The following is a 21,212-nucleotide window of genomic DNA, read 5'->3' on the forward strand; positions in this document are numbered from 1 at the left end:
TATTGTAAACAACTTTACAGGTTTTTTAAAATAAATTTTATGAAATAAATGAACAATAAATATATATAAAACAACACAAGCCAAAACACAATGCATCCTATAGATTTAAGCATCTCTCCACAGTGGCCTCCTTGTTATCAGAGGCCCAAAATCCACATTCCTTTGTAAGAAAATATGAAATAAAGTCAAAACATTTTTGCAGGCAAAAAAATAGAGGTCAATATTGGGGAGGTGACAAAACCTTTTCCACACCAGGTACCCCCTGACCTTGTTATGCCACTACCCGGGGTGCAGGGAGGGGGCATGGGGGTCCCTGTTCAGATCATGCCTAATGGGGGAGACCCCCAAGTCGGGGAGCAGAGGGTCCTCCTTTGTCCTCTCTGCCAAGCCAGGGAGGGGCCACTTCGCAGGAGTGAAGAAAGACAGTCAGGTTACCCTAAAAACCCTAAAACTCTTTCTGGATCCCCCCCCCAGCCAGGCCTCCAAGCCTCGCCTCAGGAACTCTCAAAGCTTTTTTTTCTCTCTAAGGCTAAAAGCATTAGCTAAGCATATTATCACACTTGCTCCTTCTACTAGTTCATGGATGGTAGAAATAAAGCTTTTTCTCCGAAACTATTCCTTGAGTGTCTGTTGACTCCCATTTTCCCTTTCCCGGGCGCAATATTTTTCCCACCTGCATCTTCACAACCGGACCACTTCCTGTGTCCCAGATGCAACAACACATGTCTCTCCCCTATTCAGGCTAAGCAAGTAGGCGAACTAATGTGAAAGCAAATTTCAGGTGTATCCTCAGGAAATGCTAAAGCAAGGATAGAAGACTCCTTCTCCCAACCTTTTCGGACAAATGAGGAGGGATTATCAGTCATTGGGTGCCTTGTACTACTACTAGCAGAGGACATGGAACACATAAAATCCTTTTTGGCTCACTAGTCAAATTCTTACCATCCTGATAGATACTTGTAAAACCTTCAGGGAAAAACTAGCTGAGCGTTTGTGGGTTTTGATCAAGAAGAAATGGAAATTGGTGCTGTCTCAAAAGAGACTAGTTCTCTCATGCTACCCTCAGCCTTTGGGATCTTGTCACAGGAGGAGCGAGAAGCTCCCCTCCGGAGTTCGTAAAGGATAGATATTCCTGGTGCCCTTAATCCTGCTCTTCCGCCAGGGAAGCAGGGCTGCGTCCAAAGCACTGAATGGTGCAAGTACTCAGGGAAGGGAGCAGAGAGAGAGGGAAGCATTAGGCCCCCATTTCTAGAAAGGGGAACATCGGCCTGAAGGGGAGCAGCTGCATTTGGGCAAGCGGAGCTGAAGAAAAGCTGGGCCTGTCCTGCTGCGCTTCAGGCCCTGACAGCCTCCACATCCAAGTGTAAGTTGACTTCGCCCCTCCATTCACCGCGCGAGGAGGGCCGTCCCGGAGTTGACGCTGTCCAGGAGGCCAGAAAGAGCAGAGGCCATGTTGGGTCAGGGCAACCATAGATTAGTTCTCTAATCTGTCAAGGTCGTTTTGAAGTGTGATCCTGTCCTCTGGGGTGTTAGCCACCCCTCCCAGTTTGGTGTCATCTGCAAATTTGATCAGGATGCCCTTGAGTCCATCATCCAAGTCGTTGATAAAGATGTTGAATAAGACCGGGCCCAAGACAGAACCCTGTGGCACCCCACTAGTCACTCTTCTCCAGGATGAAGAGGAACCATTGATGAGCACCCTTTGGGTTCGGTCAGTCAGCCAGTTTCAAATCCACTGAGTGGTAGCGTAGTCAAGTCCGCATTTTACCAGCTTCTTTACAAGAATATCATGGGGCACCTTGTCAAATGTCTTGCTGAAATCAAGGTAGGCTACATCCACTGTGTTCCCTTCATCTACCAGGGTTGTAATTCTGTCAAAAAACGAGATCAGGTTAGTCTGACATGACTTATTTTTCAGAAATCCATGCTGACTATTGGTGATCACAGCATTCTTTTCTAGGTGCTCACAGACTGTTTGCTTAATGATCTGCTCCAGAATCTTCCCTGGTATTGATGTCAGACTGACTGGGCGGTAATTATTTGGGTCCTCTCTTTTCCCCTTTTTGAAAATAGGGAGAACATTTGCCCTCCTCCAGTCTGCCAGGACTTCACCTGTTCTCCAGGAATTCTCAAAGATGACTGCCAGTGGTTCTGAGATCACATCTGCCAGTTCTTTTAATACTCTTGGATGCAGTTCATCTGGCCCTGGAGACTTGAATACATCTAAACTAGCCAAGTATTCTTGTACTATCTCCTTAGTTATTCTGGGCTGTGTTATTCTGGGCTCTGCTGAATCACTTGCTCCAAATTCTTCAAGTCGGGCATTGTTTTCTTTATCGGAGAAGACGATTTTTTTGTTTATTGTTTTATTGTTTTTCCACATCTCTTGTTGTTATTTTCATATATTTTTCCTTTCTCTTTGTGACCTCTGATAGTCTCCGCAAGCTGGTTAGAACAGTTTGTAATCCTGCGTGGATATTATTTTTTTTGTCCAGGAGCCATATCCAGACGATTTCCATATAACATCACTTCCATACATCAAAACAGTCTTAGTGTCATTAATCTTCACCAATCTGCCTCCTTTCTCTAAACCTCTGAGGAGATTCACTAGGAATTGAGGAGTTCAGCCCTTTCTGTGTCCCCTGTTTGCATTTCACCATCTTCTCCTCTGAGTGACCCCACTGTTTCTTTGTTCTTCCTTTTGCTACGAACATACCCATAAAAGCCTTTTTTGTTGCTTTTAACCTCTCTAGCAAGCCTGAGTTCATTCTGTGCTTTAGCTTTTCTGACTTTGTGTCTACACGTGCTGGCTATTTGTTTGAATTCCTCTTTGGTGGTTTCCCCCCTTTTCCATTTTTTGTACACATCCTTTTTTAATCTTAAGTCAGTTAAAAGTTCTTTAGATAGCCACCCTGGCTTCTTTAGGCACCTTCCGTGTTTCCGTCTCATTGGTATTGCCTGAAGTTGTGCTTTTACTATCTCCCTCTTTAAAAAAATCCCAGCCATCATGAACTCCCTTTCCTTTTAGTATTACTGTCCATGGGATCTCACCCAGCACTTCCCTAAGTCGGCTTTCTTAAAGTCAAGAAATTGAGTCCTAGTATGCTTGGCTGCTCCTTTCCGCTGTATAGTAAACTTCAGAAGAGCATGATCACTCACGCCTAATGATCCTTCCACTTCTACCCCACTAACCAGGTCATCTACATTGGTTAGGACCAGATCTAAAATGGCTGTTCCTCTTGTTGCTTCTCCCACTTTCTGGACAACGAAGTTGTCTGCAAGGCCAGTGAGGAATCTGTTTGACCTTATGCTCTTGGCTGAGTTTGACATCCAGCAAATATCCGGGTAATTGAAGTCCCCCATTACTACTATCTCCCTTCCTTTTGCATGCTTGGCCATCTGTTCCAGGAAGGCATCATCTATGTCCTCCGTTTGGCTTGGGGATCTATAGTAAACTCCCACAATGAGGTCATTGTTATTCTTCTCTCCCTTAATTTTGACCCAAATGCTCTCACTTTGGCTTTGAGGTTCTAAATCTTGGATCTCTTCACAGGTATACACATGCCTGACATATAACGCCACTCCTCCTCCTTTCTTGTCTGGTCTGTTTCTCTGAAATAGATTGTATCTATTATTACATTCCAGTCGTGGGACTTATCCCACCAGCTTTCAGTGATGCCTATTATGTCATATTTAGTTTGCTGTACCAAGAGCTCAAGCTCATCTTGTTTATTTCCCATGCTTTGCGCATTAGTGTAGACACTGAAGTCCATTAATCATTCCCCCGTGTCTCTTATTTAAGGATTTTTTCCTCCCACCACTAGGTCTGCGTGCTGTTTGCTCCATTTGGTCTATGACATTTGGATGATCATCTTCATCAATTGATAGACTCCTACCTTCAGGAGCACTGTCTCCCTCCCCCACATTAGTCAGTTTACTTTTTTAAAAAAGATAATATTTATTACTTTTAAAAGGAAGGTAGACAGAAGAGAAAAAACAAGAAAAAAAGACAATACAATATATAGACAATACAAAACACAACCTAAACCCATTAAACTAAACACCTTAAACTAAACTAAACCAAACCCACTCCCTAACCCTAACCCTAAATAAAACAAAACAAAAACAATTAAAAAAATACATCCCCCTTTCGATACTTTTTCTTTCATTCCCTTGTTTCATCGACCACCTCTCACCTCCCTTTTTGTATTCCACTTCTACTAGTTATTTCAGCAAACCCTTTCCATCTTTCTCTATTCTCTTTCATATTATAAATAACATTTTTTTTAACCTTATTTTAACATTAAAACTAAAATACTTATATATACTTAACTCCTTATAACATTTCTGCTAAATCCATAAAATGTCAATCCACCATTTTTCTATCCCTCATTAATTTTGCGATATTTCTATATATAAACTTTAAATTTTCCAATCTTCTTCCATCAACTCCTCTCCCTGGTTTCGGATTCTGCCAGTCCTTTCCGTCAATTCCATATAGTCCATCAACCTGGAGATCTTATGTCCGAGGCTCTTAACTCTTTTCCAGGTCCCTTCTGCAGATCTTCTTCATATTCTTTAATGCTAGAGAGCAAATTTCGAGACAACTCCATCCTAACAATACTTTTATTCCTTCTGGACAGTTCAGCCAAATTTCCATAGTTGAAGCTAGGGTCTGTAAAGTGTTTCAGGACATATTTCAGGATTCCTCCAAATCCAAAGGCCCCCAAAACTTCAATCTGCTCCAAATCCAAGTCCATGTCCCAAAAGTCAATTAATCCCTGAATAGAGGGATCTTTCCAACTTTCCTTCTTGAGTCCAAACCAGGATCCAATCCTCAAAATCTGGCTTTTTCTAGATTCAGTCACAAAAGGACTCAATTTATAGGCCTCAATTTGCTTCTGTAAAATTAAGGACCCCGCTTGTGTTATTTTAGGTTCAAAAACAACAACTTTCTCCTTTTCCTCCACCATTTGTTCTGCCAAAGCAGGTTCCTGTACCAGGTCCTGAATTATTTCTGTGTTGGTGTTTGCTTTTTGTCTCAAATTAGTCACTTTCTGTTCCAAATTATCAATTTTAAAAGTCATGTCATCTGCCTCTTTATGAAGTTATCAAGATTTTGAATAGTCCAAGGTCAATCTCTGGTTCTCAGAATCCTTATCTTGCAGCTGGAGACCTCCCAGTTACACTCCTATAACAGTTTCACAAGTTCCCTCTAGAGGGAAACAGTCTCCACTTGTATCAGTTCTTTCAAGCACAACTCAAACAATAAACATAGTTTCGATTTTCAGTTACCTTTTCCTCCATTTTAAATGCAGAAGAGGACAATGGAAACAGTATCTTACTCTTATTTTAGCTAGCTGTCAAATCCGTTCTGTCAATGAACTTTCCCCAAACGTCATCTGGCAGCCGTTCCCAGGTTCAGAGCTGTGGTGATTTGATTTTCCCCTCACTCCTGCAGGCTTACTAAGTTCAAAATTTCCCCCCTCTTCACCTGCTTCCAAGGGGGTTTTTGTATTTTTAACCGATGGGGATTTAATCCTTTGTCCAAAGCTTTCAAAGACTTTAGCTTGTAACGTCTTTGCTTCAGTCTATTTACAAAAGCGGAAGGCGGACTTCCTGTTTATGCCTTCCCGCTTCAGCGCCAAATTAAGGTATTTAAAGATCCAATTTTCCGTTCTACTCACGGGTAGTTGTTTAAAATCCAATTGTCCACAGGAAAAAGTCAGCACTCTCCAGCAACAGCAATGCGGCTTCACTCCGTGAAAGAAGCAGTCGATTCAAAGCACCGCGCCACTCACCCCACGTCGCTCCGGAACCCCAAAACAGGGTTTCCCCGCGAGTAGGGGAGGTGCAAAAGGTGCCAGCCGAATCCCAGGTTCACAAGCTTCTCCCGCTTGTGATTTCAATGGGTCTCCGCCTTCGCCGTGGTGGTCAGACCCTGTTTTTCACAGAGTAAGTTCCTCCCGATCGGAGGAGCTCCGCCATTGCCGGAGGCGCCAACCCGGAAGTCCACATTAGTCAGTTTAAAGCCCTCCTGATGAGGTTTCTGAGATTTTTGGCAAAAACATTCCTCCCAACCGTTGTGAGGTGCAGCCCATCGCTTGCCAGAAGTCCATCTTCAAGAAACTGCAGTCCGTGATCTAAGAATCCAAACCGTTCCTGTTTACACCATTTGCGAAGCCAGCTGTTCACTTCCACTATTTTTCTCTCTCTCCCTGGGCCACGTCGTTCAACTGGGAGGACAGATGAGATGACAATTTGTGCATTTAATTGCTTCAATTTCCTGCCCAGAGCCTCGGAGTCTCTTTTGATCTTCTGGAGGCTATTGCTTGCAGTGTCATTGGTTCTCACATGAACCAAGAGGAAGGGGTATTTGTCAGTGGGTTTTATGATTCCTTGCAGTCGTTCAGTTACATCTTGGATCTTAGCCCCGGGGAGACAGCACACTTCCCGAGACATCTTGTCAGGCCCACAGATGACTGCTTCTGTTCCCCTCAGTAGGGAATCCCCTATCACCACTACACGCCTCCTCTTAGGTCTGGTCGGGGTTCTTCCGTGAGCTGTCCGTTCCAAGGTCGCCTGCACATTCCCTGAGGACTGACTTTGCTGCTCGTCTTCATATACCTGATTGACTGTAATGAGGGAGAGATCCTCAAATGGAGTCTGCTCTTCGTCTTCCATGCTAGGGGAGAGGACCTCAAAGCGATTGTGTATTTCTAAACAATCAGAGCGAACCCTGGGCCTCCTACTTCTTTGAGTCACGTTTCTCCATATATCTGGCTCCTGTGTTGGTGAACTAGCCTCCTTCTCAGGGGAGTCCCCTGTCTCCTCCTTGGTGGAGACGGTGTGCTCTGTTGCTTCCAAGAAGAGCTCCAGCTCTCTAATTCTTTGGAGCGTAGCCACACGTTCCTCCAGTTGCTGAACTTTGTCTTCTAAGAGGGCAATCAACATGCAATTGCTGCAGGTAAAGCTGCCTGCAACCTTTGGCAAGATGGCAAACATTGCGCAGGAACCGCAGGCGACTGCAGCTGTTCCCTCACTCTCCATCTTGAGAACGTGTCGTTGGGGGTGACTACAGCGGTCCTCCATCATAAGAAGCGGTAAAACGGTAAAATCTGCCATGATTAAATGGGCACAAGATGTTGGACATAACATTATGTTTGCTGACTGGGAACAGTTGTGGACCACAGGTATGAAATTTACGGCATGCAATGCCTTAAGAGAGAATATTATGAAAATGATATACAGGTGGTACATGACACCAGTCAAGCTTGCAAAAATCTATCATTTGCCCGATAAGAAATGCTGGAAATGTAAAGAAACTGAAGGTACATTCTTTCACCTTTGGTGGACGTGCCCAAGGATTAAGGCTTTCTGGGAGATGATTTATAATGAAATGAAAACCTTTGGCAAGATGGCAAACATTGCGCAGGAACCTCAGGCGATTGCAGCTGTTCCTTCACTTTCCATCTTGAGAACGTGTCGTTGGGAGTGGCTACAGCAGTCCTCCATCATAAGAAGTGTGAAGACAGGACAAATAACCCCCCCCAAAAAAACCCTAGGTCTCCCCCAACAAACGTTTGAGACTTGCTCCCCTAAATCTAAAAGATGGATCAAACTTTGCACAGGGAGAGCAGCTAATCAGCCACAAAGAAACACACACACCAGAAAACCCTTTTTGCTCCTTCTTCAGCTGCTGCCCTGCAACCGGTCCTTCTATGTTTGGAGCGGGAGGAAGGGCCGGCAGCCATCTTGAATGAGGGCAATTTTGTGCATGTCTGTTATACACCCATACATATCTATCATCTACCTACCTACCAACATACATAGATATATATACACACCCCTGGCTCTCGTTTGGAGGAGGAGTGAGAGACGGAGGCACCTTACTGGCAGAATGGCATTTCCCTGGCCCCTCCTTTCCTCCCAGGAGCTCCTCCTTCCACAACAACCCTGCCAGGCTGGCCTCTTGCATGTCGCCCCCTTTCCAGCAGGCCAAGCTGCAGGGACCACTCCCTTCCTGGCCCCCCCCCAAAATGGAGGAGGCGGCTTCGGACCCTGGAGGAACCTGAGAGGAGCCTTGAGGGGGGCAGGGAGGGGCCTCTCGCCCCTTCCCAGACTTTTCCTCCACCCATTTATTAGATATATCTAATAAATTGTTTTGTAATGATTTGTTGGGTCTCTGGACCGTAATAAAGATTGATTGATTGATTATTAGATATATGGCAGCTGCTGGATGCCCCCCTTGTTTGGGCCCGTGATGGACAGCAGAGCCAGACCAGTCAGCGGACTTAGTCCCTCAGAAATTTCCTGGAGCCTCGCTCTGATTGGCTGCCATGCCACCGGGGGTGGCGGAACCAGCCCTTTTGGTGGGAAAATGCAAGGCTGCTTTTCTGAGGGATGGGCTGAGGGGGGAGCTTGGAGGGGAAGGTGGGGAGGAGAGGAAGAGGAGTCAGGCGGGAGTTCAAGGGGAGAAGCTGTGGGGAGGGGAGGGAGACCCCCAAAAAGGAGGGCTGAGGGGACCCCCTGGGGGTGCGGGGCGGACTGAGAGGGAAAGGGCCCCTCGCTCAGGAACCCCCCAAGTCTGAATGGGACATGACTCAGTCCAGGAAGGAGAGGGAAGAAGGGGCAGAAATGGAGTCCAGCATTTGACCACCATGTCTAGAAAGCGGAACATCGGCCTGAGAAGAGAAGCTGCGCCTGGACTTCTGCCTTTAATGCCCTGACAGCCTCCAAGTTGAGGCAAGAAGTTGACTTCTGCCTGAAAGTACCTGAAACTGTTCTTAACCTGAGGTACCACTTGAGCTAATGGGGCCTCCTGCTGCCGCCACCACACAATTTCTGTTCTCATCCTGAAACAAAGTTCTTAACCTGAGGTAATATTTCTGGGTTAGCGGAGTCTGTAACCTGAAGCGTCTGTAACGCAAGGTACCACTGTATTACTATTCTCCTCCTTGGGCCTCTGAGACAGAGAGGGGCTTTCCCTCCTCGTCTCCCAATGGGGAGGCCTCCTCCTCCGTGGGGCCAACATGGCGGGGAGAGAGGCTGCCCTGCGGAGGCCAAGCCATCATGGCAGGGAGGCGGCTGAGGACCAAAGGTGCCGCCCTCCTTCATCCGGGAGGAGAGACCCCGAGAGCGTGGGACCCCCGAGGACCACAGGGGAGCCATGGCGTCTCTGGGAAAAACAAAATGGCGTTCCCGCCTTTTTCGGACAAATGCAATCTCCTGGCCCTGCTGCCTCCATGGGCTCCTACAGGAGCTGCCTGGCCTTGGGGGGGGATCCAGATGCCCCCAAATACTGGGGGGGGGGGAGAAACAGGAAGAGAGAAGGAAGGAGAAATGAAGGAGAAGCTGGGAGGGGGAGCAGCCATGAGGGAAACTCAGGGGGAAAACTCCCTCAGGAAACCGGGTGTCAGGGGCGCAGGAGCAGAGACACAGGGGAGAGGGGAAACGGAGAGCAAAGGGGAAGAATCTGAGGGCAGCGTAGGGGAAGATGACAGTGGCCCGAGAGATTCCATGAGCTTCTCCAGCGAATCAGAAGATTCCCAGAGGGGGGCGCCGACGGCCAGGGCAAGGGGGGTCCCAGGGGGGATGCACCAGAAGCAAGGGGCCAGCGGGGACTCTCAAAGCAGCAGCGGGAGATCAGGACCAGCTCCCCCACCAGAGCGTAGTGGGGGGGAAGAGTCCCATGTATCAGGGCCAGCGTCTCCTCCAGTGGGGAGAGAAGATGAGGCAGGGCTGACCACGCCTCTATCGCAGAGTGAGGGAACGGAGGGGAAGTCAGGTCCAGCTAGCCTCCCCGAAGGGGGAAGCAGTGACAGGAGCAGTGTAACGGTCAGGAGAAAGGTTGCTGGCTGGGCGCGCGCGCCAAGTTCAAATGTACAGGCGCGCGGCACAGCAGAAAACCCGGATTGGGAACCAGGTCCTAAAGCCCGCCGGAGGGAGGAGGAAGACTCAGGGGACTCAGCGTCAGAAGAGTCTAGAAAGGGCAAGACCCCAGCAGCAGGCGGACCCAGAGGAGGAAAGAGCAAAGGAAGAGGTGGAGCAAGGCTAGAGTCTTAAACTGGTGTCTGGGGGGAGGAGATTCAGACGGAGCTTCAGCGGTCTAGAGTTTGAGACGTAGAGCTGCGCGCTGCGGCTTTGAAATCGAAACTGATCTTCAATAAAGACTTTTGTATATAACAAGAACTGGCGTTGGTCCTTTGTGAGCTGGGACCTCGGGCAGCTCTGACACCGGGCGAAGGAGAGGAGGAGGAGGCCCAGGGGAATCTGAAAGCGGATTGGCCAGCTGTCCAATGCAGAGGCTTCTGATTGGTCCAGCCCTGCTCTGATGTGCGAAATGGGGTCAGATAGTTCTGGGAACCCAGTAGAAACTGGTTTTCTGGCAGGAAACACAGAAAGGATGGCAGGTGTCCCTCTTCCTTTGAACTGGAGTCCGGAGTCAGCTCTGTCAGACTTCTTTCTGGAATAAGAAACGCCCTCCTTTCCTGCTGGGTCCCAAACAGGGGCAAGTCAAGCTCAACACCACCTCCAACCCCCTCCCCACTTTAAAAGCACCATTTTGAGAAGCAGCAACTCTCAAATACGAAGAAATCAGCACCTCCACCTGCTCACATTCCCCCCCCCCGCTTGGTTTTCAGGGAGGGCTTTTCTTAGCCCCTCATCCCCCCCCAATTCAAAATAAGGGGCAGGCTGGCTGGAGACCCTTCCCTCCAACCCCCTTACCATTATTTAATGGCATCCTAGTTATATGTATTCCCCTTGTCCCAAAAGAGCCTCAGCTTCAAGGGTGTCTTCTGAATGAGCTGCCAGGAGAAGGCACCTGAGCCTGACTCTCCAGTGGCAGAAGGTTCCCTAGGACACTCCAGGCTCAACGTGGGTCAAACGCTGAGGAAAACTTCTTGGAGCAACTTTTGGGAAAAGGGGAATACATATAACCGGGATGCCGTTCAATAACGGTAAGGGGGTTGGGAAATGGGAGTGCCTGATCACCTCATCTGTCTACTGAGAAATCTCTATGTGGGACAAGAAGCTACAGTTACAACTGGATATGGAACAACTGATTGGTTCAAAATTGGGAAAGGGGTACGGCAAGGCTGTATATTGTCTCCCTGCTTATTTAACTTCTATGCAGAATTCATCATGCGAAAGGCTGGGCTGGATGAATCTCAAGCCGGAATTAGGATTGCCAGAAGAAATATCAACCACCTCAGATATCACAACCTTGATGGCAGAAAGTGAGGAGGAATTAAAGAACCTTTTAATGAGGGTGAAAGAGGAGAGTGCAAAATATGGTCTGAAGCTCAACATCAAAAAAACGAAGATCATGGCCACTGGGCCCATCACCTCCTGGCAAATAGAAGGGGAAGAAATGGAGGCAGTGAGAGATTTTGCTTTCTTGGGCTCCAGGATCGCTGCAGATGGTGACAGCAAAATAGAGCCCATAATCCCAGGATCTCTGAAATGAACAAATAAATGCCCAGGATGGTCCAGATTGAACTCTTCCCCGGATCAATGTTTGCCACGTCCCAAATGGAAAGCAAGAGCAGAGCAGGGTCCTCCCAACATCCGCAGGGGTTTGGGATCTAGGCATTCAGCTGCCCAAGGCACTTGCTAAGACCTAGATCTGGGCTCCTTGGGGCCAATGGGGGCGGGGAGGGCAGGCTCTAAGCGCAGCAGCAGATCTGCCTGCAGGCAGAGGGAAGGGCAGGCTTTGCAAGGGTTAAGAGGAGCAGAGCTGGATTCCTAGAGAGGATGGGAAGTGAAGGGGGTGAAGGTCCTCCATCGCTCAATTCCCTCCCCCCCCATCCCTTCCTGCTTTCTTCTTTCTCCTTTGCAAAAGCCCCTCCTGGAATCCGGTGAGTCCCCTATTTCCTCCCTCTGAGGGTGCAATGGGGAGAAGGGGGTCCCAGGGGGGCAGGGAGGGGGCATGGGGGTCCCTGCTCAGATCATACACAGTGGGGAGAGACCCCCAAGTCAGGGAGCAGAGGGTCCTCCCTTGTCCTCTCTGTCAAGCCAGGGAGGGGGCTTGAGGAGATCGCAGGAGGTCTGAAGCTCTGTTCTTCCTTTGGATCCAGATGCTGCCTTCATTTTGGGGAGGGGGCTTGGGGTCAAGGAAAAGTGGGCAGGTAAAGAAACCCCCTCCAGATTTAGGGATTATGATGATGTGGAATGGGACGCGGGTGGCGCTGTGGGTAAAAGCCTCAGTGCCTAGGGCTTGCCGATCGAATGGTCGGCGGTTCGAATACCCCCGCGGCGGGGTGCGCTCCCGCTGCTCGGTCCCAGCGCCTGCCAACCTAGCAGTTCGAAAGCACCCTTAAGTGCAAGTAGATAAATTGGTACCACTCCAGCGGGAAGGTAAATGGCGTTTCCATGCGCTGCTCTGGTTGGCCAGAAGTGCCTTAGTCATGCTGGCCACATTTATACAAGGATTAAGACCCATCATTAAAATACACAACAAAATTGTTCCATTAAGATACTGAAATAAGCATGCAAGAAAAGAATAGTATTAAAACAGTGCAGCTATTAAGAGGCAGAAAAGAACAGAGCAATGTGTAGAAAAATATCATCTTTCTTCTCCCTTTTTCTCTTAGGGTCCAGTGGGCTTTGAAGACGTAGCTGTTCCTTTCACAGAGGAGGAGTGGGCTTTGCTGGATCCTGACCAGAGAGCTCTGCAGATGGAAGTCAAGGAGGAGAATCCTGGGATCGTGGCCTCTCTGGTAAGGCTCCCTGCTGGATCATGAGATCAGTTTTGAAATTCCATACAGATCTCTGAAGGACAAACCTCCTCTATTTTGAGGGAGCCCCATAGCGCCACCTGCAGCATCTGAGGTGTCAACACACCCACAACTCTCCATAGGAGATGCATCTCCTCTTCTGTCTGGGAATATTCTTCCACCAGTCCTGCCTTTTCCAACTTGGATGAGGCTGCTCTGAACTGCCCAGGCCTTCTTCAATGTAGGCTTCAGAGATCTCAGGGATGTGGAGGTACATCCTGTCAAATTTTCTGTTTCCCTTTCTGCATCTGTCTGTTTTTGGTTGAGCAAAGAAATGACTGAGCTTGGAGTTGGAGCAGATTTTTTCAAAAAAGGCAGTAATTCATTTCCCTTCTTCCTCTTTCACAAGCAGTCATTTGCATTGTTCAATCATTTCAGGCTCAATTTCTTCCTCAGCCTAAGCATCATCATCATAATAATAATAATAATAATAATAATACTGCCATATAACAGCAGATTGTAGGTGGTGAATTGGAGAGGAAGAAGAAGGGAGACAACCAAGAGAATCCACACAATGGAGAAACCATATAAATGTTCAGAGTGTGGAGAGAACTTTAGTCCGAGCTCCCAGTCCACTTCCCATCAAGGAAAGCTCTTCGTTCAGAAGGAGAGCCTCACTTCACATGAAAGAACTAACGGGGGAAGAAATTAGTGCTTGAAATGTGGAAAAAGCTTCCTTCGCAGCTCCACCCACAGTTCCCATGAGATACTTCATACAGGGGAGTGTTTGGAAAAAAATCAGTTTCCATTAAATAAATCACAGCAAGGATAATCACAGAATTTCAGAAAATGGTATAAGGCATATGGTATTTCTGGTATCAGGAAACTTGATAAGGAATTAAGGGGGAAAACAGTGTTGACCCAGAGTAGTTACAAAATTAATGTTCTCTCCCCAAATGCCACTGACCCTCCTCCAAAGAGAGCTTCTCTAAAGAAAGCATAAGCAAAAATTACTCCATTTTTCGTGAATAAGGAAAATGAGGAGGTGGCTAAGAAACAGCAGGAGCCAGATCCTATTACAGACCTTATAGGATCTCTCAGCAGCTCTAAGGATGAGCAGAAAGAGGTTTGGGGCCCAGGCAGCTCAACTGCTAAGTCATCTCTGGCACGGAGACCAGGAGCTCAAGCGACTCAAGGCCAAATTCAGGCTAAACAGGTAGAGGAACTAATCTGAAAGAAAAATTCAGAACTATCCTCAGGAAATGCTAATACAAGGCTAAAAGACTCCTTCTCCCAAGCCTCTGGTGCAAATGAGGAAATATCCGTCATTGGGTGAGACTGCTAACGAGGGACATAGAAAAATACCTTTTAACTTACTTAAGAGTAGCTCATGCTCTGGGTCCAGACAGAACACTTAAGAAGCATGTACTGTACAGTGGTACCTTGGGTTAAGTACTTAATTCGTTCCAGATGTCCGTTCTTAACCTGACACTGTTCTTAACCTGAAGCACCACTTTAGCTAATGGGGCCTCCTGCTGCTGCCGTGCCGCCGGAGCATGATTTCTGTTCTCATCCTGAAGCAAAGTTCTTAACCCGAGGTACTATTTCTAGGTTAGCGGAGTCTGTAAACTGAAACGTATATAACCTGAAGCATATGTAACCCGAGGTACCACTGTACTGGACTTTGCACACCAGATCCCTATATCAATATGAAACGATATGCAAGATTATCAAATGCTCTGCTGTCCTGTCAGAAGCCAAAACCAAACCAACTAGGGAAAGGGTTTTGATAAACAAGAATTGGAAATGGGCGCTGTCTCAAAATAAGCTACTTCTCTCAAGCTACCCTAAGCCTTTAGGTATCTTGTCACAAGAGGAGTGTAAAGTTTGTGAATATAGTGTATAAGCGCAGAGAATATCTATGGAGGAGTGGTGTATTAGTCTCAAGATTATTCCAAAATGTGGCATCACCAGCTCCTCTGCTTCCACATTCAGCAACACCTCCAAAAAGTCCTCAATTCAAGGCAGACTATTGTCCTTTAGTTGACATATATTCTGCAGGTGACAATCCTGACTAGCCAGCTGACCTGGACCCCAAGGAACCCCCTAACTCAGACAGCCCTGGGTCCTTGCACTTGAGAAATCTAGGGAAGGACCTACTTGACTGAACTGAAAAGAATGGATTGCATGTCTTCTGTGCTCTGCCATAAGTAGCCCAGAATGAAATATTCTCCAGATTGGACCTCTGACGTTCCTGCCTAATAAGTTTGAAGAAGGAACACAAGGGCTCATGCAAGCAAAACGTGACCCTTTGCGCTCCAGATCCAGCCCACCAGAACGAACCCTCTTTCCCCGAAGATTTGGTCCCCATGCAAGAGGCAAATATGGCCAAAACATCTGCCTGGCTTGCGATGAGAGAGCTCAAAGAGCGTCAAGAGGACTCTCCGTAGAAAGCACCAAGCATGGGGCCACTTACATGTATTAGCTACTCGTCTGTTTTCTGCCCATGCTCTGGGGTTGCAGTTTTCAGGCTTGGGGACAGGATGGTGACTGGTTTTGGCACCAAGTTGTGTCCATAAGCCCCACTGAGTACAATGGGATCTACTCTCAGGTCACTACTGTACAGACCATGCCAGCCTTACAAAGTGGGGTGAGGAGCAAAGAGCTGAAATTGGAATCACTGGAATTGCTTAGAAATGGGGCTTTTGAGGCCTCTGGTTCCGGTCTGCCTTAATGGATGCCGCTCCCACGATAGCAGAGATCGTTAGCAAAGAACAAACAGATGATTTGTGGGTAATTGTCCTCAATTAAAGGTGCCTGCTGGTACAGATGGAACAAGATAATAAACCGCTAAATTTAGACAGATACAAAGCCGAAACAATTTCAACTGGAAAGAAGACTTCCGTTGATGAAAAATGTATGTTGTTGGGGAGGGGGGAGCCTTTACTCTTTCTTTATATATATATATCATGCTTCTAACATAAATGATTCGGCAACACACACACCTCGAATGCTAACAAACTGATAAAAAGCAAGAGGAGATAAAAGAGAATGGGATTATATTTATGGATTACAACAGAAAAGTGAACTATGTGATAAAATTGAAATGGATTAAGCCTCAAACTTTCACTGTATTGCTATGGAAGGAAATGGAGTTTAGTTTTGATGATTGGCCAAGGCTTGGGGACAGGATGGTGACTGGTTTTGGCACCAAGTTCTGTCCATAAGCACCATTGAATTCAATGTCAGCCTTACGAAGTGGGGTGAGGAGCAAACAGGGGAAACTGCAAGCACTGGAGATGTTTAGAAATGGGGCTTCTGTTGGGAAGGGGCTGCCCCATTTGGGCTTCTCCAGGGGCAGGAGAATATCTAGGGCAGGCGAATCCCTGCAGGGCCTCTGAGGCTCCCTTTGCTTCTTCCTCTCTCCCAGGACCCTGCAGCTTCTTTTGGCTCCTTGACTCCTCAGGAAGGATGAGTGAGACGGATCCTGTCAAGCTAGAGGAGATGGAAGAGGGAAGATGGACGCATGACCTGGTCCGGCTGTCTCCCGCATCCCTCCTCTCAACCTCTGAGCGCTCCCTCCCAGGGACCTCCGAGAGATCTGGTGAGTCCCAGGGGAGGGGAGATGGGGACGTGGAGGGATGGAGCCAGAGAGGTATTGGGGCTTCCTCAGCTAGGGGGTGGGGGGAGGCAGGCAGGCGGATGGAGATGGAGAAGGGGAGCACCTTTTCGGGCTCCCCCACCTGCCTGCCTGCCTGCTCCTTTGTCATCTGCAGGCAATTTGAGCTTGGAATAGGTCACAGCTCCCCAGTCACCGTGATGTGTTGGCAGCTCAAAAGGTCTAAAATCAGTTCTGTGATCTGAATGCCTTACCAATGTCCAACACTGATCCGTCACGCAGCACTAGAACCCACGGCTCTTTTTTAAAAAATTGGTTTTCACATATTGTATTACAATACAAATGTACCAAAGCCAACACCATTTCCTCCCCATCCCCCCATACATTTACATTTCTATTTCCTCAATCCATCATATTATTCTTTTCTCCATCCTCAAACTTCCCTCCGCCCCATCGCGCAGCACTAGAAGCCACGAGTCTTGAAAGGAACCTGATCCTGCTTTGCAGATTGAATGCAGATGAGGCCTCCATGTATTTTTCTTTTCTTTTCTTTTTGGAATAACTTTTTATTTGCTTTTATAAACAAGGAACATAGGAATAATAAAACATGTAGACCAAGTCTTCTCATGTCATTTCTATGTAAAATAGCAGAATAAATTTGCCGGAATATCTATAACATATAGTTCATCATTAGTGGTCAGTGTATGAGTTCTGGGTTCATGAATTGCTTTCAACTGAAACAAAAAAAGGGGAAACAGGAGAGCACAGAGAACATTCAACATCGCAGAGCCAAATGCCTAGACTGAAGCTCTTGTGGCCGTTGTGCTTAGATTAAGTGAGTAATAGTCATTTTTCCTCTTCTGTTACCAAAGAAACAATACAGAGTTGGTTTCATCATGAAAATGGGAGGGAGGGGGTTCAAAGTGAAGAAAGAGATTTACGTATAAATTTAAATTTAGACCAACCAGATTGAGATAACTTCTGATGGGGAGTGTTCAGGTAAAGATGTTGCTGTTTGTTAAAATACTGTACTACATCAAACATTAAAAGCCTCCCTAAACAGGGCCGCCTTCCGATGTCTTCTAAAAGTCTGGTAGTTGTTGTCCTCTTTTACATCTGGTGGGAGGGCATTCCACAGGGAGGGCGCCACTACCGAGAAGGCCCTCTGCCTGGTTCCCTGTAACTTGGCTTCTCGCTGTGGGGGAACCACCAGAAGGCCCTCGGTGCTGGACCTCAGTGTCCGGGTAGAACGATGGGGGTGGAGACACTCCTTCAGATATACCGGACTGAGGCCATTTAGGGCTTTCAAGGTCAGCACCAACACTTTGAATTGTGCTCGGAAATGTACTGGGAGCCAATGGAGGTCTTTCAAGACCGGTGTTATATGGTCTCGGCAGCCGCTCTCAGTCACCAGTCTAGCTGCCGCATTCTGGATTAGTTGTAGTTTCTGAGTCACCTTCAAAGGTAGCCCCACGTAGAGCGCATTGCAGTAGTCCAAGCGGGAGATAACCAGAGCATGCACCACTCTGGCGAGACAGTCCGCGGGCAGAGAGCGTCTCATCCTGCGTACCAGATGGAGCTGGTAGACAGCTGCCCTGGACACAGATTTGACCTGTGCCTCCATGGACAGCTGTGAGTCCAAAATGACTCCCAGGCTGCACACCTGGTCATTCAGGGGCAAAGTTACCCCATTCAGGACCAGGGAATCCTCCACACCTGCCCGCCTCCTGTCCCCCCAAAACAGTACTTCTGTCTTGTCAGGGTTCAACCTCAATCTGTTAGCCGCCATCCATCCTCTAACTGCCTCCAGACACTCACACAGGACCTTCACTGCCTTCACTGGTTCTGATTTAAAAGAGAGGTAGAGCTGGGTATCATCCGCATACTGATGAACACCCAGCCCAAACCTCCTGATGATCTCTCCCAGTGGCTGCATGTAAATGTTGAAAAGCATGGGGGAGAGGACAGAACCCTGAGGCACCCCACAAGTGAGAGCCCAGGGGTCTGAACACTCATCCCCCACCACCACTTTCTGAACACGGCCCAGGAGGAAGGAGCGGAACCACTGTAGGACAGTGCCCCCAGCTCCCAGCCCCTCAAGACGGTCCAGAAGGATGTTATGGTCGATGGTATCAAACACCACTGAGAGATCCAGCAGAACTAGGAAACAGCTCTCACCTTTGTCCCTAGCCCGCCGGAGATCATCAACCAGTGCGACCAAGGCAGTTTCAGTCCCATGATGAGGCCTGAATCCCGACTGGAAAGGATCCAAATGGTCCGCTTCTTCCAGGCGTGCCTGGAGTTGTTCAGCAACCACTCGCTCAATCACCTTGCCCAAGAATGGAAGATTTGAGACTGGGCGATAGTTGGCCATTGTGGCCGCATCTAAAGATGGTTTTTTAAGAAGCGGTTTAATAACCGCCTCTTTCAGCGGGTCTGGGAAGGCTCCCTCACGGAGGGAAGCATTCACCACCCCACGAAGCCCATCGCCCAGCCCTTCCTAGCTAGCTTTTATAAGCCAGGATGGGCAAGGATCCAGGAGACAGGTGGTTGGTTTCACTCGTCCAAGCAGCCTGTCCACATCCTCGGAGGTAACAGATTGGAACTGATCCCACACAATTTGACTAGACAGGACTCTAGCACTCTCCCGCTCCGGCTCTGCTCCCACGGTGGCGTCTACCTCTTCCCGAAGCTGAGTGACTTTATCTGCAAAAAACTTTGCAAAATCATTGCAGGAGATCATGTGGCCCTTGCTGGGCCCCGATGTAACAGGTGGTTCCGCTAAATTGCGAACCACCTGAAAAAGTCTCCTGCTGCTGTTTTCTGCAGATGCAATAGAGGCGGTGAAGAAAGACTCCTTCGCTGTCGCTACCACCACTTGGTAGGCTCGACATTGAGCTCTAACCCGTGTCCGGTCAGCTTCAGAATGAGTTATCTGCCACCGGCGCTCTAGCCGTCTCAATGATTGTTTCATTGCCCTCAAATCCGTGGAAAACCACGGGGCTGTCCAGGCTCCATGCAGTCGGAGAGGGCGCTTCGGAGCCAGTCAATAGCCCTGGTTAACTCCACATTTCAGCGGGCCACCAGGGAATCAGCTGAAAGGCCATCAACATGGGATAAAACATCCCCTACCATTCTCTGGAAACCATTTGGATCCATTAAGTGGCGGGGGCGGACCATCTGAATCGGTTCCACTTCACTGCAGAGAGGAAGGGTCGCGGAGAAGTCCAGTTGCACCAGGAAGTGATCTGACCATGGCACTTCTTTTGTTTCGCTTTTACTTAGTGTCAGATCACCAACATCCGTAGAGGTAAACACCAGGTCTAAGGCATGTCCGTGGCTATGGGTTGGGCCAGATTTATTCAGGGACAGCCCCACGGAGGCCATGCTTTCCACGAAGTCCCGAGCAGCCCCTTGTAAGGTCTTGTCGGCATGGATGTTAAAATCCCCTAGGACGACCAAGCTAGGTGTCTCCAGGACAACATCCGCCACAACCTGAAGCAGCTCAGGCAGGGAATCCTTGGTGCAGCGGGGAGGTCGGTACACCAAAAGGAATCCTGTACTGCCCCTATTTCCCAACTTCCAGAACATGCACTCAGAGAACTGAGTCTTCCCAATAGAACGCCTGGTGCAGACTAATGACTTCCTAAAAATCACTGCAACGCCCCCTCCCCGCCCACATGACCTGGGTTGCTGTGCGTAAGAGAAACCTGGTGGACAAGCAGCGGCAAGGACAGGCCCATCTGCTTCATCCAACCAAGTCTCTGTTACACATGCCAGGTCAAATCCTCCATCCATGATCAGGTCATGGATGGCAGTGGTCTTATGAATCATTGACCTGGCATTGCACAGCAGCACCTTCAGGTCATGTGGGTATCCCTTGCTGATTCTAGTATCCGTCCGGTCAGGACCAGACCCGGAGGCAGGAATAGTCCTCAGACAACGACTAAACCTGCCTCCTCTGTAACGACAAGGTCTGGTCTTAGCGTAACTCCTCCTCCTACCCGGGATCACTGAGATCGGTTGTCCCAGTGCATCCCCCCCTGTGGAACATGCCCCAGCCATTTTGTTGGCTGGGACCCACTCCCTGGCAGCCCTGACCCCTCCCCTTAAGAACAAAATAAAACCTTTTTTAAAAATAAAACAATAAAACAATACAAAAGAACCTGTAAAAATTACAAAAACACCTAAATCAAACAAATTCCCAGGCCCAACCAAACATCCACCCCACCCCCACCCCCACCCCCACCCCCCACATATAAAAAATTCAGAAGAAAATTTTTAAAACATTTTAAAAAGAACTCTGCGCCCCCCTGAGTCCTCCTGGACAGCAGCAGCAGTAACAGCAATCATAGTTGTGAGGCCTGTCAGGCTCCGCCTTGGGCCAGATGGTGAGTGGCAAGAGCAGGGCCCTCAGGCACTCACCCAGGGGAGTCCTCCTGGGCAGCAGAGCAGTCCTTTTGAGGCTTCAGGCCCCGCCCCGGGCCAGGTGGTAAGTGGCAAGAGCAGGCCCTCAAGCACTCACCCAGGGGAGGTCAAGGAGAAGTCAAGGAGGAGAATCGTGGGATCATGGACTCTCTCAGTAAGGATCCCTGTTGGATCATAACATGTTGTGATTAGAGATGGAGTGGATTCCATGATTGAGCCACAAAAATATCCATCCCAGATAAAAGCCAAGCAATATCTCAGTTAATACCAGGAAACAAAAACAGTGAAAACTATTGGACGGCCTCACATCTCATTCTCTTCAGTTCTTCCTCTGTCACAAGCATTCATTAACATTGTTCAATAATCTGGAGCTCCCATTTCCTCCTGAGACTCTAATTAGCATCTCTCTTCATTGCAGATGGTGATGACTTAGAAGGGAAGAACAA

The 21,212-nt window shown here is 48.2% G+C and overlaps 2 protein-coding genes across 11 annotated transcripts in view; both read left to right on the forward strand.

Annotated features, from left to right (window-relative positions):
* LOC307209506 (uncharacterized protein) overlaps positions 1 to 21,212 on the forward strand; it is a 267,574-nt gene that overhangs the window by 239,951 nt on the left and 6,411 nt on the right. The window lies entirely within an intron of this gene.
* Positions 1 to 21,212, forward strand: part of LOC307209519 (uncharacterized protein) — a 75,631-nt gene that overhangs the window by 27,805 nt on the left and 26,614 nt on the right. For 4 of the 10 annotated variants that reach the window (XM_079964670.1, XM_079964666.1, XM_079964668.1 and 1 more), the window contains exon 2: positions 16,150 to 16,323. In XM_079964670.1, coding sequence (XP_079820796.1) covers positions 16,191 to 16,323 — 133 coding nt within the window. In that variant the 5' untranslated portion in view covers positions 16,150 to 16,190. Of the gene's footprint in view, positions 1 to 11,208; positions 11,862 to 12,313; positions 12,723 to 13,810; positions 13,936 to 14,165; positions 15,331 to 16,149; positions 16,324 to 20,891; positions 20,921 to 21,212 lie in introns of those variants that run through there. The other 6 variants (XM_079964662.1, XM_079964664.1, XM_079964665.1 and 3 more) reach the window with 6 other exon arrangements.

This window comes from Podarcis cretensis (assembly GCF_951804945.1).
Source record: "Podarcis cretensis genome assembly, chromosome: 2".
NCBI lineage: Eukaryota > Metazoa > Chordata > Lepidosauria > Squamata > Lacertidae > Podarcis > Podarcis cretensis.